Source organism: Piliocolobus tephrosceles, chromosome 6, assembly GCF_002776525.5.
Source record: "Piliocolobus tephrosceles isolate RC106 chromosome 6, ASM277652v3, whole genome shotgun sequence".
Taxonomy (NCBI): domain Eukaryota; kingdom Metazoa; phylum Chordata; class Mammalia; order Primates; family Cercopithecidae; genus Piliocolobus; species Piliocolobus tephrosceles.
The window spans coordinates 45,884,914-45,902,380 of record NC_045439.1 but is presented as its reverse complement, the minus strand read 5'-3'; the positions used below and the strand labels follow the sequence as shown (position 1 = coordinate 45,902,380).

The 17,467-nt window shown below is 43.9% G+C and overlaps 1 protein-coding gene across 4 annotated transcripts in view; it reads left to right on the top strand.

Moving 5' to 3' along the window:
* The window catches only part of PRKCH (protein kinase C eta), a 233,087-nt gene that overhangs the window by 163,043 nt on the left and 52,577 nt on the right, over nucleotides 1–17,467 (top strand). For all 4 annotated transcript variants that reach the window (XM_023231862.2, XM_023231883.1, XM_023231872.1 and 1 more), the window contains exon 10: nucleotides 4,338–4,492. In XM_023231862.2, the coding sequence (XP_023087630.1) occupies nucleotides 4,338–4,492 (155 nt within the window). The remainder of the gene's footprint in view (nucleotides 1–4,337; nucleotides 4,493–17,467) is intronic.

Here is a 17,467-nt window from a genome sequence, read left to right as displayed (position 1 = left end):
CTTACCCAGGCCCTAGCATACCATGTGTGTGTTTAGTAAACATTTGTCTTGTTCAGAACCTTAAAGGAACCACAGAAGATCTCTGCAATCTGTAGTATATGCTGTAAAGCCTGTGCACCAGGCTCCAAGTGGAGCCGCTGGGACCTGAACCAGAGCCAGCCGATTCTCAATGTGGATGCCATTCCAACAAGCCCAATGGCCTGGTTACTTCAGGCAGCAGAAAGGCCATTATGGGACATGGGTGGTTACTCGTGTCCCTTAATAATGGGCAGCGGGGATGCAACAGTTTCTTTTTGTAGCTGCTTTCCAACTCCCATTGCCTAAACAAGGGCTTTCTCAAACAGCCTCACAACTGTGTCTTTCCCATGTCTTATCTTCCGTCTTTCAGATGAAAATCGGAGGAAGCACATGTGACTTTAGTTTGCTTCTAATTGCAAGAGTAATACACACTCATCATAGAAACCTTGAAAGATACTGAAAAATATAAAGAAGAAATGTCACCCCCGATCCCACAACAAAAAACTGACTTCTGTCAGTCTATAGCCATCTTTTTTATCCTTTCTATGCATCTATCTGCATTTTTGGCTATAACTAAAATCACTCTGCACATTCACATTTATGATCTTTTTTTAAACTGAAAAATACCTACGTGAGAGCACAAGCATCGGCAGCTTCAGCAGCAGCTATCACTCATTGCACACTCGCCTGAAGGGAGTTCGAGACCAGCCTGGGCAATATAGTGAGACCCCGTCTCTACTAAAAATAAAAAAAGGACATACTTAATATAATTTTATTTCTGATGATGACTCCTCACCCCACCGCCACCCGATGATGTATGGGTCTTCTTTTCTTTCCTTTTTTTTTTTTTTTTTGAGACAGTCTCCCTCTGTCTCCTAGGCCGGAGTGCATGGTGCAATCTTAGCTCACTGCAACCTCTACATCCCGGGTTCAAGTGATTCTCCTGCCTCAGCCTCCGAGTAGCTGGAATTAGAGGCGCATGCCACCAAGCCCAGCTAATTTTTTTGTGCTTTTAGTATAGACAGGGTTTCACCACATTGGCCAGGCTGGTTTTGAACTTCTGACCTCAAGTGATCCACCCACCTCAGCCTCCCAAAGTGCTTCGATTACAGGCATGAGCCACCGTGCCCAGCCTGCATCTTCTTTTCTAAACACTAGAGATTTTTTGTCATTTATCTCCTTCTCTTCAAAAGTAATCTTGGAGAAATTGCTGCCAAATCTTCCCCTCTCTGCAGCAAACATTTTAAAATGGAGTGAACAGAAGTGTAGGTCAACAGAGGGTTTCCTCACAGCATAACATTTTGCTTGTTGATAAACATATCTTTGTTTTTATGCCTGGTGACATTATTTGAGGTCTTTGATAGGATGGACCAGTACTCTGCATTAAGTTGTCGTCGTGTCTCAGCTGGCCTATGTCTCCTGTCTGCTTCAAGAGTTGCTCATAGCCTGAGGGCTGTGAATTACACCCTGTGTTCCAGGTGGTGCCAGACAGGAGGTTAGAAATGAGACTTTGAATGAAAAGAAACAGGTACAGCAGAGCCCATCTTTCCAGAATTCTAAAGCTTATGGTCCCTCACTGTGTAGCAGAGGTGAATCGGCCAGAGTCCGTGCATTATCTGAGAATCTGCCTCCAGGGTTGTGGATGGGGCTGGGCTAAAGCAAGACTAGAGGGCAGGATTTTCTCCCCCCAGATCTGGAATTTAGCCCACAGTCTGGCTTTTAGACTTTAGGCTTTCGATGCCTACTGCCTTGAAACTCTTGCCAAGTGCGCCACTTATAGCAGCCTAAGGAATGGCCACTTCCCCACTGACCCAGTTCCAGTAGCCAGGTGTTCAGAGCAATTGGAATTCATGAGACTGCCACTCAGATGCACGAGGAAGATGAACAGGCTGGTTAATGAAAACATGTAAGAATGACCTCCTTGCCCAGAGATGGTTCAGGGTGGCTTTTCACCTTAGTTTTCCTCAGGCTGTCTGTGGCCATCCCTCCAAATGGACAGACGCAGCATTGGCATAAAAACTTACTATGCAGCTGCAGCTTTTTGGGATGTTTCCTGGGTGTGTATATCCCCTGTCCACCCCATTGCTAACCTGCTAATTCCACCTTAATCCTTCCCATTTAGAAAATACAGGACAGCCATTGCTCATCAAAGCTTGTCCCACCCAATTCTGCCTCTCCCCTTGTCAGTCACCCTCAAATGAAGGCCAGCAGCTTAGTCAGATGGCTTGCTGTATTTACATAGTTTGCCTGTTGGCTTACATTGGCCAACCTGAAGAGTTGTGTTGGTGGTGGTGGTTTTTGTTTTGTGAATCTTGCCATTCCTCCTTCACTGTTAAATTCTTGCTTCACTTTTAGCAGAAAGAAGTGTTTAATAAATTCAGGGGATTTTTTTTTCCTTCTAATTAAAGCGTTAGTTAAAATAGGGCATATGAGGTCATAAGCCATGCTTCCTTCTGATAGGGATCTGTGTGGTTACACCAGGGATGCAGTGGGAGCTGAGCAGGAGCACGCACCATGCTCTGCCCATTGTTCAGCTGTGAATGTGTGGAAACACCCTGTGCAAAGCCGGTGGCACTTACAACCACAAATAAAGACAGGTTCAAGGCTGGGTGTGGTGGCTCACGCCTGTAATCCCAGCACTTGGGGAGGTTGAGGTGGGAGTATTGCTTGAGCTCAGGGGTTCGAGCCCAGCCTGGGCAATGTAGTGAGACCCCATCTCTACTAAAAATCAAAAAATGAGCCGGGCGTGGTGGCACATGCCTGTAGTCCCAACTACTCAAGGCTGAGGTGGGAGGATTGCTTGAGTCCTGGAGGTCAAGGCTGCAGTGAGCCGAGGTCGCGCCACTGCACTTCGGCTTGGGTGAAAGAATAAGACCCTGTCTCCCCTCAAAATAAAGATGGGTTATGCATATCCACATCCTTTGGTAAAATACCCATTTCCTCACAAAATAATCTCCAATCCCACAAAATGGTATCACGGGTCCCAAGTCAATGGCACTCATCCTGTGGGCCTTAGCTCACGTTTCACTTGCTCAGAGACATTGTCTGACCCCCAGGCAGGTGACCAGATGTCACACTTCCTCTACTTTTCCTTCACAGGATTTACCAGAATTTGTCGATTTGCTTGTGTCACTTTTTTTGGGGGGGGGGAGTAATGTGTTTCTCACACCAAACTCTGTATGGGGAGAGGCTGTGTCTGCTCTACTGTCTGCTGGATCTCGCATCTGAACTCGGCACCAGCTAATTAGGAATTTCATAAACGTCACAGGAAGGAGTGAGGAAACCCATTGATCTTAGAGGTGCTTGAAGCAAAACGTTTTACGCTTAGATAAATCTTGGATCCCTTTTTAAATGAGACCTACACATTTCTTTCATGAAGCAGTTGTGATTTCCATAGCACTTTATTCACACCACTTGCATAGTACTTAGTACACTCCATAGTGACTTTTACTTTAAGAGTCCACTTTACCTCCTAGGTTGAGAGTCACTTACAGGGGAGATGGCATCTCACTCATTTCTACATTCCCACTCTTGACTCAGTCTTTTGAAGGACTGAGTGGTATTTCCAATGTGGATGCTACCATGAGGCTGTCATTTGACCTTTTTTTTTTTTTTTTTTTGGAGGAAGGAGTCTTACTCCTGTCGCCCAGGTGGGAGTGCCATGGCACAACCACAGCTCATTGCAGCCTTTACTTCCCAGGCTCAGGTGATCCTCCTGCCTAATTTTTTTTTGTTTTCCTACAGACAAGGTCTCGCTATGTGGCCCAGGGTGGCCTTGAACCCCTGGGCTCAAGGAATCCACCCACATAGGCCTCCCAAATTGCTAGGATTACAGGCATAAGCCACTGTACCCGGCCTCCACTTCTGTTTGGCTGGCTTGTCTAAAGGGGTGTTCTTTTTCTGTGATTGTTCTCTGCCCACTTGTGAGAACTAGAGCACCTACTAGGTGTCCTTTACTTTGGATAACTAACCCCATGTGTTCCAGATTAAAGGCGTATACCTTTTGATTTACATTCTCTCTCCAGGTACAGAGCTGGAACTCGAATCAAAGGTTTCTGATGCCTTCTGTACTTTTGATTTCATGTAGCAATTCAAGGCTGTGTGGAACTAACTACAGGATATCCAGGTGCTGCTCTGCCCCAGGGATCTAATCCCACCAGACCTGTGGCACTGCACTCTGACCCATGGTCAGGATGTTTCCTGGAATACATCCACTTGACAGTCTCCTCTCTGTGCCACAGCCCTGGGCAATATGATGCTGATGGAGCTCTAGGTTAATTGCTACACCACATTGGGCCCTCTCTTGTGTTTGTATCCAGGATCGTCTGTTTTTTGTGATGGAGTTTGTGAATGGGGGTGACTTGATGTTCCACATTCAGAAGTCTCGTCGTTTTGATGAAGCACGAGCTCGCTTCTATGCTGCAGAAATCATTTCGGCTCTCATGTTCCTCCATGATAAAGGAATCATCTATAGGTGAGTTTTGGTTGCTGCCCTCTCTTCTAATTCGCTGCCTCCCCCGCTCTCCTGGCATGATCGATCCATCCTTCCACTTCTCATGATGATCAGTTGAAACCTGTTTTGGAATTAAATTCACAGAAGTTTTGTTTTTGTTTTTGTTTTTGTTTTTGAGGCAGGGTCTCACTCAGTAGCCTGAGCTGGAGTGCAGTGGCGCAATCATGGTTCACTGCAGCCTTGACCTCCTGGGCTCAAGCAGTCCTCCCATCTTGGCCTCCCAAGTGGATAGCTGGGACTACAGGCACGCACCACTACACCTGGCTAATTTTTAATTTTTTTGTAGAGACAGAGGTCTTGCTATGTTGCCCAGGCCTCACAAAGGTTCCAGGGATCCATTAGGATAAATGAATGATGGTAATAAACACTGCCTCCAAACTAAAATTTGCCCCACTTGGTATTCATAAAATAGGCCTGAGAAGCTCAGAAGAGACTGTTTATTCATCAATTGGTTCAGCCAGGGTTTGCTAAGGACCTGTCGTAGCCAAGCCCTGCAAGATGCTAAACACAGTGTTATTCTCTTTTTTTTCATTTTAACATTTGAAGTGAATCCCTTAACCATGATTCTATTCCATTTTAAGAATCCACACCTTAACTAAAGGGTGTGGCTAACCTGCTCTAAGGTGCTGTAAGAAGAATCACAGTCATGTGGAGCATGGCTCACCAGTCAGGAACTAGGTGAGCCGCTCGTGAGCAGTGCCCTGCATGATAATATCTTCCGTGTGTAGCCCCCTCCCAAATATTATTTGATTCTCCATTTTGTGACACACAATCTTTTGATCATAATATACCATACTTTGAATGGGCTCCAAATCTGCTTGATGTTGTTAAGTCTCAGAATTCAACAGATATCAAATGTAACTTTAGTCAGAGAGAAGGTCAGAGATAGTGAGAAATGTAATAGTGAATGTTAGACAATTTTTATTCTTAAATTTTCCTGGTTTTCTTTTCTGCTGTCAGTGTCCTCCTATTCTTTAAATCATATAACCTAATTGCCACATATGCTCTTTTTTTCTTTTTTATTGTTTTATTTATATTTTTTCTTTTTTTTTTTTTTTAAGACAGGGTCTTGCTATGTTGGCTAGGTCAGTCTTGAACTCCTGGCCTCAAGCAATCCTCCCACCTTGGCCTCCTAAAGTGCTAGGATTACAGGCGTGAGCCACCACACCCGGCTCACATAAACTCTTTTTCTCTTAAGATGCAATTGTTGCTTTCCTTAGAGAAAAATTTTCATATATGAGGGGCATGAATGCCAAAGTAAAGGATTTCCTGATTGAAATTTGCTATTTATTAACCTTGTTAAATGCAGTTCCTTTCATAAACTCATGATAGTATTGACACCATTACTAAATTATAAGAACTTTAAAAACAGTGAATATTCTTAAATACTGTGGGAGTCAAAACAGGAAGAGAACAAGTAGTAAATCTTGTAGAGAGAATGCAGTAGGACTGGTGGATGATGCTGGAGTGAAGTGGGAAGGCAAGCACTGCATAGCAGGTGTGGCAGGCACCGCAGAGGCACTTCCTCTAATTCATTCTCAGTACAGATCCCCCAGACCTCAACTCCATACAGTGCATTTATCACAGCCTCATGACACTGTGCAGGAGGGAAGAGGGTGCAGAGCTGGGAACCAACCTGGATAAGGGCAGTCAGAGCCACCTCTTTGAAAGCAGTCCAGGATCTCTGCTCGTTCTTAGGTCACGGGGCTGCTGCAGGTTGATTAGGCAGCCTGTTTTGAGCTTTCTTGACCAGGCTGTGGGGATTAGATCACAGCATTTTTTCCCCACTCTCCACTTTCTTCCCAGTGTATGATTTGTGGAGGTTGCTGGTATGATCTCTAATGGGGAAAGGAGTTAAGCGTCCTCCTTGTGCTATCAGACTCTGGGCAGTGAGTTCCATTTTTGTTCTCCTCTCTGCGGCTAATCCAGCCATCCCCACTCCACTTGCCCCGAAGAGAGACGTTTCCACATGCAGTTTAAAAATTACATGTAAGTAATTACTCCCCTACTTGACAGGGACTTCTGTTGCAGATCAAAATAATATTAATAACAAGACCTAAACTGAACACTTGGGCTGGGTGTGGTGACTCACACCTCTAATCCCAGCACTTTGGAACGCTGAGCGGGGAGGATCGCTTGAGGCTGGAAGTTTGAGGTCAGCCGGGGCAACATAAAGACCCCATCTCTATAAAAAAAAAAAAAAATACATATACATACAAATTAGCCAGACAAATTAGCCAGGCATGGTGGCAAGCACCTGTGGTCGTTCATAGCTGCTTGGGAGGCTGCGGTGGGAGAATTGCTTGAGCCCAGGAGGTTGAGGCTGCAGTGCACTGTAATTGTGCCATTGCATTCCAGCTTGGGTGAACAGAGCGAGACCCTGTGTGTCGATCAATCAATAAAACGAACACTTGTTACAGGAGCAGCACTTCCCTTGCATTCCTCTGTTAATTCTTCTAACAATATTATTTTATAACAATAATAGTATCTGCATTGTTCAGATGAATAGTTAGGTCTTCCAAAGACTTCATCACCAGACTGGTAACTGGTAGTGAAGTCAGAATTCAAACCATCGTTCTAACCACTGGACTACACTGTCTCCTCAGGGGAGACTTGAGGATTTAGAGTACCACTACAGAGTCAGCTTCTTAGTCCTTTTTGGTGATAGGACCACTTCAATTCCTGAAAATAAGGTAGAGTGGGCAAAAGCAATTCAGTCTTATCTCGGGTTTTCTTGAATCCTCAGAAGCTTTGAGTTGGGCCGAGCAGCAAGCTTGCTTTCCTGCATTGGATGTTACTGCCCCTCAGTCTACTTGTCTCATTTGTCTCAAAATATGGTGGGTAGACACTGTAACTTGATGTGGTTTCTGGTGACGCAGTGTCAGCCCCCATCTTGGCAAATTTTATTTCAATTCATGGTATCTGGGGTTCGATTATGAGAATTGATTTTAATTTACTCTTGGACTGGAATCCCATGTTCAGGCTGTAACTGATATGGTTGACTTTGAAGGGAACACATTTAATTAGGATAGATTCAAATGCTATTTTTATCCCGTGGATTTATTTCACAGGATAATTTAATTCCATTCAGTATACTGGCTGGGAACACAGTCTTAAGGATAAGACTTTGAAAGCCAAGTCCTTGGAATTCACACACAGTAAAGGGCACATTTAGGTCACAGAGGGTGTGGATTTGATACAAGAGCCCAGTAAGAAACCTGGAAGTATCAGACAGCCTCGTTTATCATACATGTCCCAGAAAGCCCTTTATCAGAGCTAAAAAATAATCTCCTCAGAAGATGCCTCTGACCTATGCAAATAGAGCTGTTTTTTGTCTGTTTGGGTTCTTTGAGGGAGGGGAGGGAGAAAGGTGTTTATTTTCCAGCAAATAAAAGATGATACCATGTGCAAGTCACTGTTAAAGAAGGCTTCAGAAGGTAGTACCTTAGGCTCCTCTGACATGAATTTCTTCTTTAGCTGCCTGTGCCTACGCAAGAGGACACAGGCCAGTAATGTTTGCATGCGTTCTGACTTGTGTCCTGACCCTGATTATCTGATGTTTTCACTTGTATCTTGTGGAGGAACAGAAGCCCAGTTCCTGGGAGACTCAGCAAGGGAAGGGCCTGCCCCGCTGCCTTTGGTTAGAGGGTCTGGAACCTGCTGTGGCCCAGAAACCAAGACGAGTAGGCTGGGAAGGAGGCAGTCACCAAGTCAGTTCTCCCAGGGGGGAAAAAAAGACTATTCATTCTTTTGTCCTGGGCTTCTTGGCCAATTGGGAGGCCAGACAGCGCTCATGAATAATTTACTCATGGTATTGACTTTTTCCCAGAGTCAAGCCCTACAGAAAAGTTAGGGAAACAAAGGGGCATGCATCCCATTGACCAAACGTCTTTCAGCGTGTTTCATCAACGAACTGTATTAAAGGGAAACTCAGCTGTCATTGACATTTCAACCCCAAACTCCTGAAGCCAACCAGCACACATTTGATTTGCTGTTTTTGACGAAGTGTGGAATACTGTATCTGAAATATGTTGGGTGAGGAATAGTTTACAGAAGGGCAGTTTAAATTTCACTTCCTCCTCACCATGTTACACTCGGGCACACAGCACTTTCCAGCACAGGCTTTTCAACTCATGAGTCTGACTGCTTTGTGCCTTATGCAGTTGTTGGCATGCTGGGTGCGTGGTAATTAGTGTTTACCCCAAAAGCTCCAAATGCTTCCCGTGGTATTTCGCCATCCCATTTTGCAGATGTGGCCCACAGAGGAAGCTTTTGCCCCACAGAGGCTGACTGCCAACCCTGACATGCTGTGTTCTACTCCCATGATTACGTGGCACATTAACTTTTCAACTTTGAACTGCTGATTTCTCCTCAAATTGAGAGAAAAATGTCTACTTACTTTGACTCTTTTAAAAATTCAGAATTTGGGAAGAGTAACAATCTCATTCCCAAGATTAAGCCCTGTTAAGCTAGTCTCTGAACATAGTTGAGGTATCAGTGAATATACCAATTGCCAACATCATCTAGCTCTTGTTTCTCAAGGTTCATGAGAGTCCACAGGTGCCTCACTGACTCTGGATAACTCAGCTGGGCGTAGCCTTGCTTGGCAAGCGGCCTTGTCTGTGAGCATCACTTCCTGGTCTAAGAATTCACAAGTGATCTGTTCCCAAATGAATTTATGTGTTGGGGCCAGGCACAGTGGCCTATGCCTGTAGTCCTAGCACGTTGTGAGGCCAAGGTGGGCAGATCTGTTGAGTCTAGGAGTTCAAGACCAGCCTGGGCAACATGAGGAGACCCTGTCTCTATAAAAAATACAAAAATTAGGTGGGCATGGTGGTGCACACCTGTGTAGTCCCAGCTACTCGGGAGGCTGAGATGGGAGGATCACTTGAGCCCAGGAGGTGTAGGTTGCAGTGAGCTGAAACTGTGCCACTGCACTCCAGCCTGGGTGTCAGAGTGAGACCCTGTCTCAAAAAAACAAACAAAACAAAAAATTGTGGCCAGTGATGGATTTTACATGCATGAGTTACTGTGCATTATCTCTCTCTCTCTCTCTGCAGTTCTTCCCCTCTGGAAAACTGTGGCAACCTCTCTCTGATTCCCACCTCCTGGGGCCTCTCTTACTCCTCAGTATTTCTTATCAGCAGACTTTGAGTCCCCCAGATGTCTTTCATTTGAGCCTGGAATTTTGGGCTCTTACTGTCACCTTAACCTCTGTTGGAATTCAGTTCTGTAATTATATTCATTCTACTCATTCCAGTGAGAAAAATCTTTTTAGATAAAGATGAAAGTAAAATTTAACAACTCTGTTTTTCCTTTGTCATCTGCTAACGTTATTCCTTCTGCTGCAAGAGGTAGGTCTCTTCTCTGTTGATCTGCATACTGCAGAGACTGCTACAAATTGTCATTTGTCGTGTGTATAGTCCTTGTTTATTCAGTACATGCCAGCCATGGGAATGCTCAGCATGTTAGTCACTTTCACATCAGACTTTGGCTGTGAGCCGTCACCTGGGACTGATACTGGCTCTTTGAGCTTTTTAGTCATGTGCTTGTCTCCTCTCTTACTTAGCTTGTCATGCCTTGCTGTGCCATGATGGCCTCATTCAGTGACTGCTCTTCAACTCTTACCAGAAAGTGACCACCATTCCTGACTCCCAAGATCCTTCTTCAAGGATATGATGGAGAGCTGAGAGCTTTCCAGCTGATTAGAGTAGCTCAGCATTTCCCTCAAATGGAGTCTTCCGTTTTCCCATAGTGAAACTCACCAGTCACTGTTCTGCGCCCTTGCACGGCCTCTGGAGATCTTTTAACAAGTATTTGTTGAGCATCAACCCTCTGCCAAGGATATAGATGTACTGATGAGCAAAAACAAAAATACTTGCCGGTGGAGGGTATGATCCAGTGAGGGAGAAAGATGTCAATCAAATGATTATACCAATAAAAAGTAGCAACCATGACCAGTGCTATGAAGAGGAGAAATACAATGCAATGAATGAGAACCTAGAATAGGGTGATTCTACCCAGTGAGGGAAAGATGGAAGATTTTTATAAGGAAGTGACTCTTGAGCTGAGGTCACAGTAAAGAGGGAAGGAAGGAGCATTTGAGACAGAAGAAACAGCAAACGCAGATAGATGCCCAGTAACAGGAAGGAGTGTGGCAAGGTCAGGGGTTTTTAGAGCAGGCCAGCCTGACTGGAGTCTAGGAAGCCTATCTTACCTCACTTGGCATTTTATTATCCTACAGTGTTCAGTCAGCTGATCACTTCAGGATTTTATTAGACACTCCTTGTAAATAATTTATTTGAAGGTTAGGTAAGGCCGGTCATGTTACCAGTCCCTGGAGGAGCTGTCTATTTACAGTGAGTTCCCTGTGTCTAGGTCTGTGCATTTATACTCAACAATGGGTTTATAAAATATTAGAGCCAGAGGAGACCTCAAAGGTTGCTAAGGGCCAAGTTCTCTTTTACAGATGAGGGACTTCAGGTCTGAAACGTCCAAAAATTGTTTCTCGTAGTGGATATTCTCTTCAGATGACTCATCTGCTGTTTGCTCTCCATCTCCAAGAAAACAAAACTATGGCTAGAAAATTTTGTTTCAGTCTTCAACTTAGAGCTGACATGAAGAGCGAATCAAGACATTTTGAGGCATTCAACCCTGTTTACTCCATTGCAGTGAGGAAAATCCAGTCAAGATCAGAACATATTTCCTGAGCTGCCACTTAGTGCCAGATGTTGCATTAGGAGGTGTAGATACAAGATGAGTAGATGCGATGTCTGCCCTTTGAGGCACTTTCTGTGGGGTAAGAGAGATAACCATTAATAAGTCATGGCAGCTGGGTTCCACAATTGGAATTTGCCCAGGATATTTTAGGAGCAGAGAGAATGGCCACTTGCCTTAAGATGGATGTTCAGGCAAACTTCCTGGAGGAGGTGAGGCCAGAGCTGAGTGTGAAGAGTTAAAAGTTAAACAAAGATAAGGAGGGTGTTTAGGTAGGGGAGCAAGTTTGAGCAAAGCAGAGAAGTGTGGTGGATGTGTAGTTAAAGTGGAAAACAGCAGGAAGTTTGGTAGCACTAGACCCTGAAGTTTGAGGCATGGGAAAAGGGAAGGCTAGAGGAGGCAGCAGAAATGAAGTGTTAAGCACTTACTGTTCTTGAGATGTTTGAATTCTGGGTCACTTAGGACCTGGCTCCATTGCCTATCACAGGAAACATAAAAATGACAGTGGCATAAGCCAGATAAACAGTGCTCTCTCATGTGAAAAGTCTGGAGGTAGGTAGTCCAGCCCCGCCATGGAAGCTCCATGGATTCATTTTGCAACCCACGTTTCTGTGCTTTCTGTTCTGCTGAAGACAGGGTCACCTCCTTGTCTAAATGGTTGCTGAAGAACTAGGAATCATCTCCCTATTCCAGTTCCATGTAGTAAGAAGGGCCAGAGGGCATTCCTCCTAACTGAGTCAGCTCCCTTTAAGGGGCCTCCTGGAATTCCACACAGTACTGACCATGGAATTGGCCAGAACTTGATCATATGGCTGCATCTAGCTCCAGTGAAGACCAAGAAATACAGTATTACAAGTGGCCATGTTCCAGCTAAAAATCAGCATTCCATTATTAAGAAGCGAGAGAATCATTATTTGATAGAAAACTTGCCATGTCAGACACAAATTCCATGCCAGGGAGTCTGGGCTTTATGGAGCAGGTAACCTTTGAAGAATTCTCAGCAGGTTTTATGACATGAGTGGGCTTATATTTTACATTTATGTGCGGGCAGGGGGCATGGCATGTGTGGACATTCCCATGGTAAGTAGCAGCCGTTGCAGGGGAGAGGTTCATTTTGAGGTAGTTTCTGTGTTCCAAGTAACAAGATACTGAGGACCTGAACTAAGACAGTGATGGTATGGCTGATGAGAAAGGCATAAGAGATAATAGCAAGTAAAGCTGATAGGACTTAGTATTTGGGTGGATTCAGGGTAAAAAAGAAACCGGAAATCATTTCCAGGTGTTTAGCTAGAAGGTTGAGTGGATGGCAGTACCATTAGCTAGGAGAGATCATGTGCCTGGGAAGAAGTCTAGGCAAAAGAGGAAGAAGTTTTAGAAAGGTTGAATGACAGCTACCTGAGGCATTCTCCAGTGGAGATGCTCCGTGGGCAGGGGGATAGGAGTCTGAAGCTCAGTGAAGAGGATGGGCTGAAATTAAATATTTGTAAGTCATCAGGACATAGCTGTTAGTTGAGACCACGAGACTAGATGAGATCACCCAATAGGAGTCTCTTAAATGGAACAGTGCGAGTGAAGGACAGAACCCAGGGGAACCAGACTCCATTAGAAATCCACCTAAATTTGACTCCAGGGTTATAGAAACAATTGGTATGTTCATCATTTAGAGTAAGTATCCCCAAAGTGCCAGTCTATTAAAAATATAATTCCATAAAAGTGTAGGAAAAGATCACTTACTTTAAAGTACATGTGTGATGCTGCATATATTCTTCCTACTGAAAGAATGCTGGACATGGTTTTCAGAAGCCCTGCATGCTAGACCCAGCCCTGGTCCTGGGGGTGTGTACAGGTTGCTGAATGCCCCTAGCCCTTTGGCCCATCTGTACAGTAGAGGTGCCATTGACACAGCTTCCCAGCAGGGTCCTTGTAAAACTCAAATCAGATGGAAGTGCAAATGCAAATGCTTTTTGGAACATGCCGTGTCAATGTAAGAGGTTATCTTCGCATACGTGCTGTCACCTGATTTGGGATTTCTTGGTATCCATAGGCATAGGCAGCAATTATCCTCAAGACATTGCCTGAATAACAGGTAATTCTTCATAGAAATTGGAGTTTTAGCTTGTAAAAATCAACCTTTTGAAGACCAGTCTCTGTAGTAAACTAACTCTGGTCATGCTTTTCTTTGAAACCAAATCATTTTCTCTGTATTTCCACAATATTTTGAAATGGCAAGTGATTGATATACTTACCACGTACTTACCGTAAACCCTTGAGATAATTTTTTTAGGAAGTCCTAGGGCATATGTGACAGTTTGTACAACCTGAAGAGTAGACTCTGGCATTTTGTTTCAATTTCAACAGTTTCTAATGTTTAGGGGAAGCAGTTGACCTCATTTTGAGTTTACGCCTTCTGGTATTAAAGCAGATGTTTGATGGTTAATTTGAGAGGAGATTCAAGAACTTTTTCAGACCATTAGTGGGGTGAACATCCTGAGGGTGTAATCCCAGTAATGCAGTTTCTCAAAGGACCCAACTTTATAACAGATAGAAATTTAAGCCCTGGGACACCTTGATCATTTTTCTGTACTTCATATATTAAACCAGAATGCTCATCCTGGTTTGGCATTATCATGGTTTGGCCTTTTCATCAGTGAAGGCTGTGGCTATTTGGAACTAATTGATAAATGTGTTAGTGGCTTTCACCAGCTAATGAAACCAGGCCACCAGTTTTGCTCTTCTTCCCACCAAATTGACCAAGCAACCAATTGCTTCATTATAATTACAGACAATCTTGGATTTATTTGCTGAGCAAGAAAAATACACTCATTTAATCTTTATATATTAAGTGAACACAACCATTTGTAAAAAGTAATTGAATTGTACAGTTAAACAAATGTTTATGAAAAGTCTACCCAACGCAAAGCTTTGTCAGGCTCTCAGGGCGTAAAAGAAAAATAAAGGCAGGTCCTGCCCTCGAGCTTGGGGTGTTTGTTCTTTCCGTTAACAAATAATTTTTTTTGTTGTTAAGCACTCACTGTGTACCAGACACTGCTGTGAGCTCTGGAAAAATACAGGAAATAAGACAGACAAAACCCCCTCCTGTCAGGGAGCTTAACTTCTAGCACAAGTAGTTGGACAAAATATAGAAAGAAGACAAAAACAGGACAAAAGAATAAAATATATTGAATGTTAGGGTGATTCAGCATATGGATAAAAGCTTGGTAAGAGCAATATAAAATTCAGGAACAAAGATTTACTGTTTGACATAGAGATTTTTTAAAGCTTCTCTGATAAGGGACATTTGAGCAGATGAACAAAGACCTAAGGATGGGAGGAGACAGCTCCATGTGAATATCTGGGAGAAGAGCGTTCTAGGCCGAGTCCTTGGAGGGAGAGTGTGCAGGGGGATCAAGGAGCAGCAGAGAAACCAGTGGGCTGGAGCAGATGAATTCGGGTGTCATGGGGGTCGAGGGCCCAAACCTTTTTTTTTCCTGTCTACAATACAGAATGCTAACCACAGTGTTGAGCATTTGTCCTGTAAGGATAGACTCCTCTGTTCAATTGTAGCTTCTGTATGACAACTGTATCCTTATTTTACAGACAAAGGTAAGTGACATTATCCTATATTTGAGGCTCTGGGAAGTGAAAGGACTTGTTCAAGGTAACACAGTATGTGGTGGAATCTACAATGCCACTCTGTGATATCCTTTTGAATCCATGCAGGTGCTGAGTGCCCTTACCCATCAGGCCTTTCCCCACGCATTTTCCTCTGCTTAGAATGCTGCCCCATCTCTTTGCCAAGCTTCCAGCTACCAATCCTTGGAGTCTCATCTTAGTCATCACCTCCTCTGAGAAGCCTTTCCTGGACTCCCCTACCCTCCCGATTCCATCTGGCTTGGGTGCCCCCTCTGCTCCATGGCATCCTGTGGGACCCTTCTCTTAGTGCTTTCCATAGGCTGTTCCCCTCAGCACGTGGGCTCATGAGGGCAGGGACTGTGACTGTCCAAGCCCACCCCCTAGGACAATGACAAGAGTGTTAGATGTTCTTAGGTGTTCATGGAATTGACCAACGCCTCAAAGTCTATGCTTTTTCTATTTTAAGATGACAGGTTAGGACTGAGAATATATTATGATTGCTACCATTTATTGAGCACCTACTGTGAGCCAGGCTCTGTTCTGAGCTCTCTGCATTAACCCACCTGCTCCTCATGACAGCGCTATGGCATGACACTCAGCTTGGGGAGAGCTGCCCATTGATTGTCTTATTCTGGCCCAAACCCATGATTTTCTCAGAACTGAGAGCAGTCTTTTTTAAATAAAGCCTTCTGAAAAGTTTCTCTGATTGACTGAAAAGCATGTTTGCACATCTGTAGTAGTGATGCCTTTGCATCCTCATACATATTTATTTGAATCCATCTTTGATTCTTTCCTTAGAACAGATTCCTGGAAAGGCACACACGTTAACGACTTTTAGAGCTGGCATTGTGGATAAGAGCTGGGGCTCCTGAGTAGAATGGACCTTGGTGTTTCCAGTCTTGGTTCTGCCACTTCTCAGTTGTGGGATCTTGATCAGGTTACTTTACCTCTCTAAGCCTCAGTTTCTTCAATGGTAAAATGGAAGTCCTGGAAATATTCACCTGAGAGTAGTTGTTAGAATTAAGTTTGTGGTGTGGAGGTGCATGTAAAGCCTTTAGCCTAGGGCCTGGTATGTAGTACATGCTCAATGATGTTCACTTTTTAAACATTCTGTCTGCTACCACTTTTGGAAAAAGCATCAAACACATGTTCCAGTGACGGGTATTGGTGCTGTCTTTCTAGTTCCCCTCATAGATCTTAAGTGCACAATTGGATACATTTTGACATATGTACACATTGTGTAATCCATACGCCAAATACTATACAGAACATTTCTGTCATCCTAGAAAGTTTCTTAGTGCCCCTTTCAGTTAGTCCCCAAGCACCCCCATAGGCACCCAGTGATTCTGTGTTGATATTGTAGACTGTGGATATCCACATTGAAACTATTGAACTATTGAGTGTCTTGAAAGTAGAATTGCTTCTCAGGAGTGTCCTTTTCAGTATAAGAGGATGGGTTCTTTAAACTGACTACATGAGTGTAATGGCAGTTGTGATCAGAAGAGACTACCCAAAGAAAGACTTTATCCCATCAGTCAGTTTTACTTTCTGTAGAGAAAAATAATTACAGGACGATAAATACCAAGCACATCAACAGTGGTTGTCTGAGGTATTATAGGTGATTTTTATTTTCTTTCTGATGGTTTTCAAATGTTCTGTATTGAACAAATGTTGTCTTTTTATCATTAAAAAAGCTATCTTATTTGTTTGTTTGTTTATTTATTTATTTATTTAGAGATGGAGTCTCACTCTGTCACCCAGGCTGGAGTGTAGTGGCTTGATCTCAGCTCACTGCAACCTCTCCTCCTGGGCTCAAGCGATTCTCCTGCCTCAGCCTCCCGAGTGCCTGGGATTGCAGGTGTGCACCACCACACTCGGCTAATTTTTGTATTTTTAGTAGAGACGAGGTTTCACCATGTTGGCCAGGCTAGTCTTAAACTCCTGACCTCAAGTGATCCCCTACCTGGGCTTCACAAAGTGCTGGGGTTACAGGCATGAGCCACTGCACCTGGGCGAAAATGCTATTTTAGAAGTGATTTCATGTGATATTAAGTTTTTCAACATGATGTCAGAAATTGGTAACCTGCTATTTTATCAGTTAAGTTCTGTCAAGCCCCAACCTCATGCTGTGACCACTGCTTGTCTGTAAAACCCAGTTTTCTATGGAAGTCACAAAGTCATTGTCTTAGTCTACTCAGGCTGCCATGGCACATATACACCATGGAATATTATGCAGCCATAAAAAAGGATGAGTTTGCGTCCTTTGTAGGGACATGGATGCAGCTGGAAACCATCATTCTTAGCGAACTATCACAAGAACAGAAAACCAAACACCGCATGTTCTCACTCATAGGTGGGAACTGAATGATGACATCACTTGGACTTGGGAAGGGCAACATCATACATCGGGGCCTATCATGGTGGGGGAGGGGGGAGGGATTGCATTGGGAGTTATACCTTATATAAATGACGAATTGATGGGTGCTGACGAGTTGATAGGTGCAGCACACCAACATGGCACAAGTATACATACGTAACAAACCTGCACGTTATGCACATGTACCCTAGAACTTAAAGTATAATATG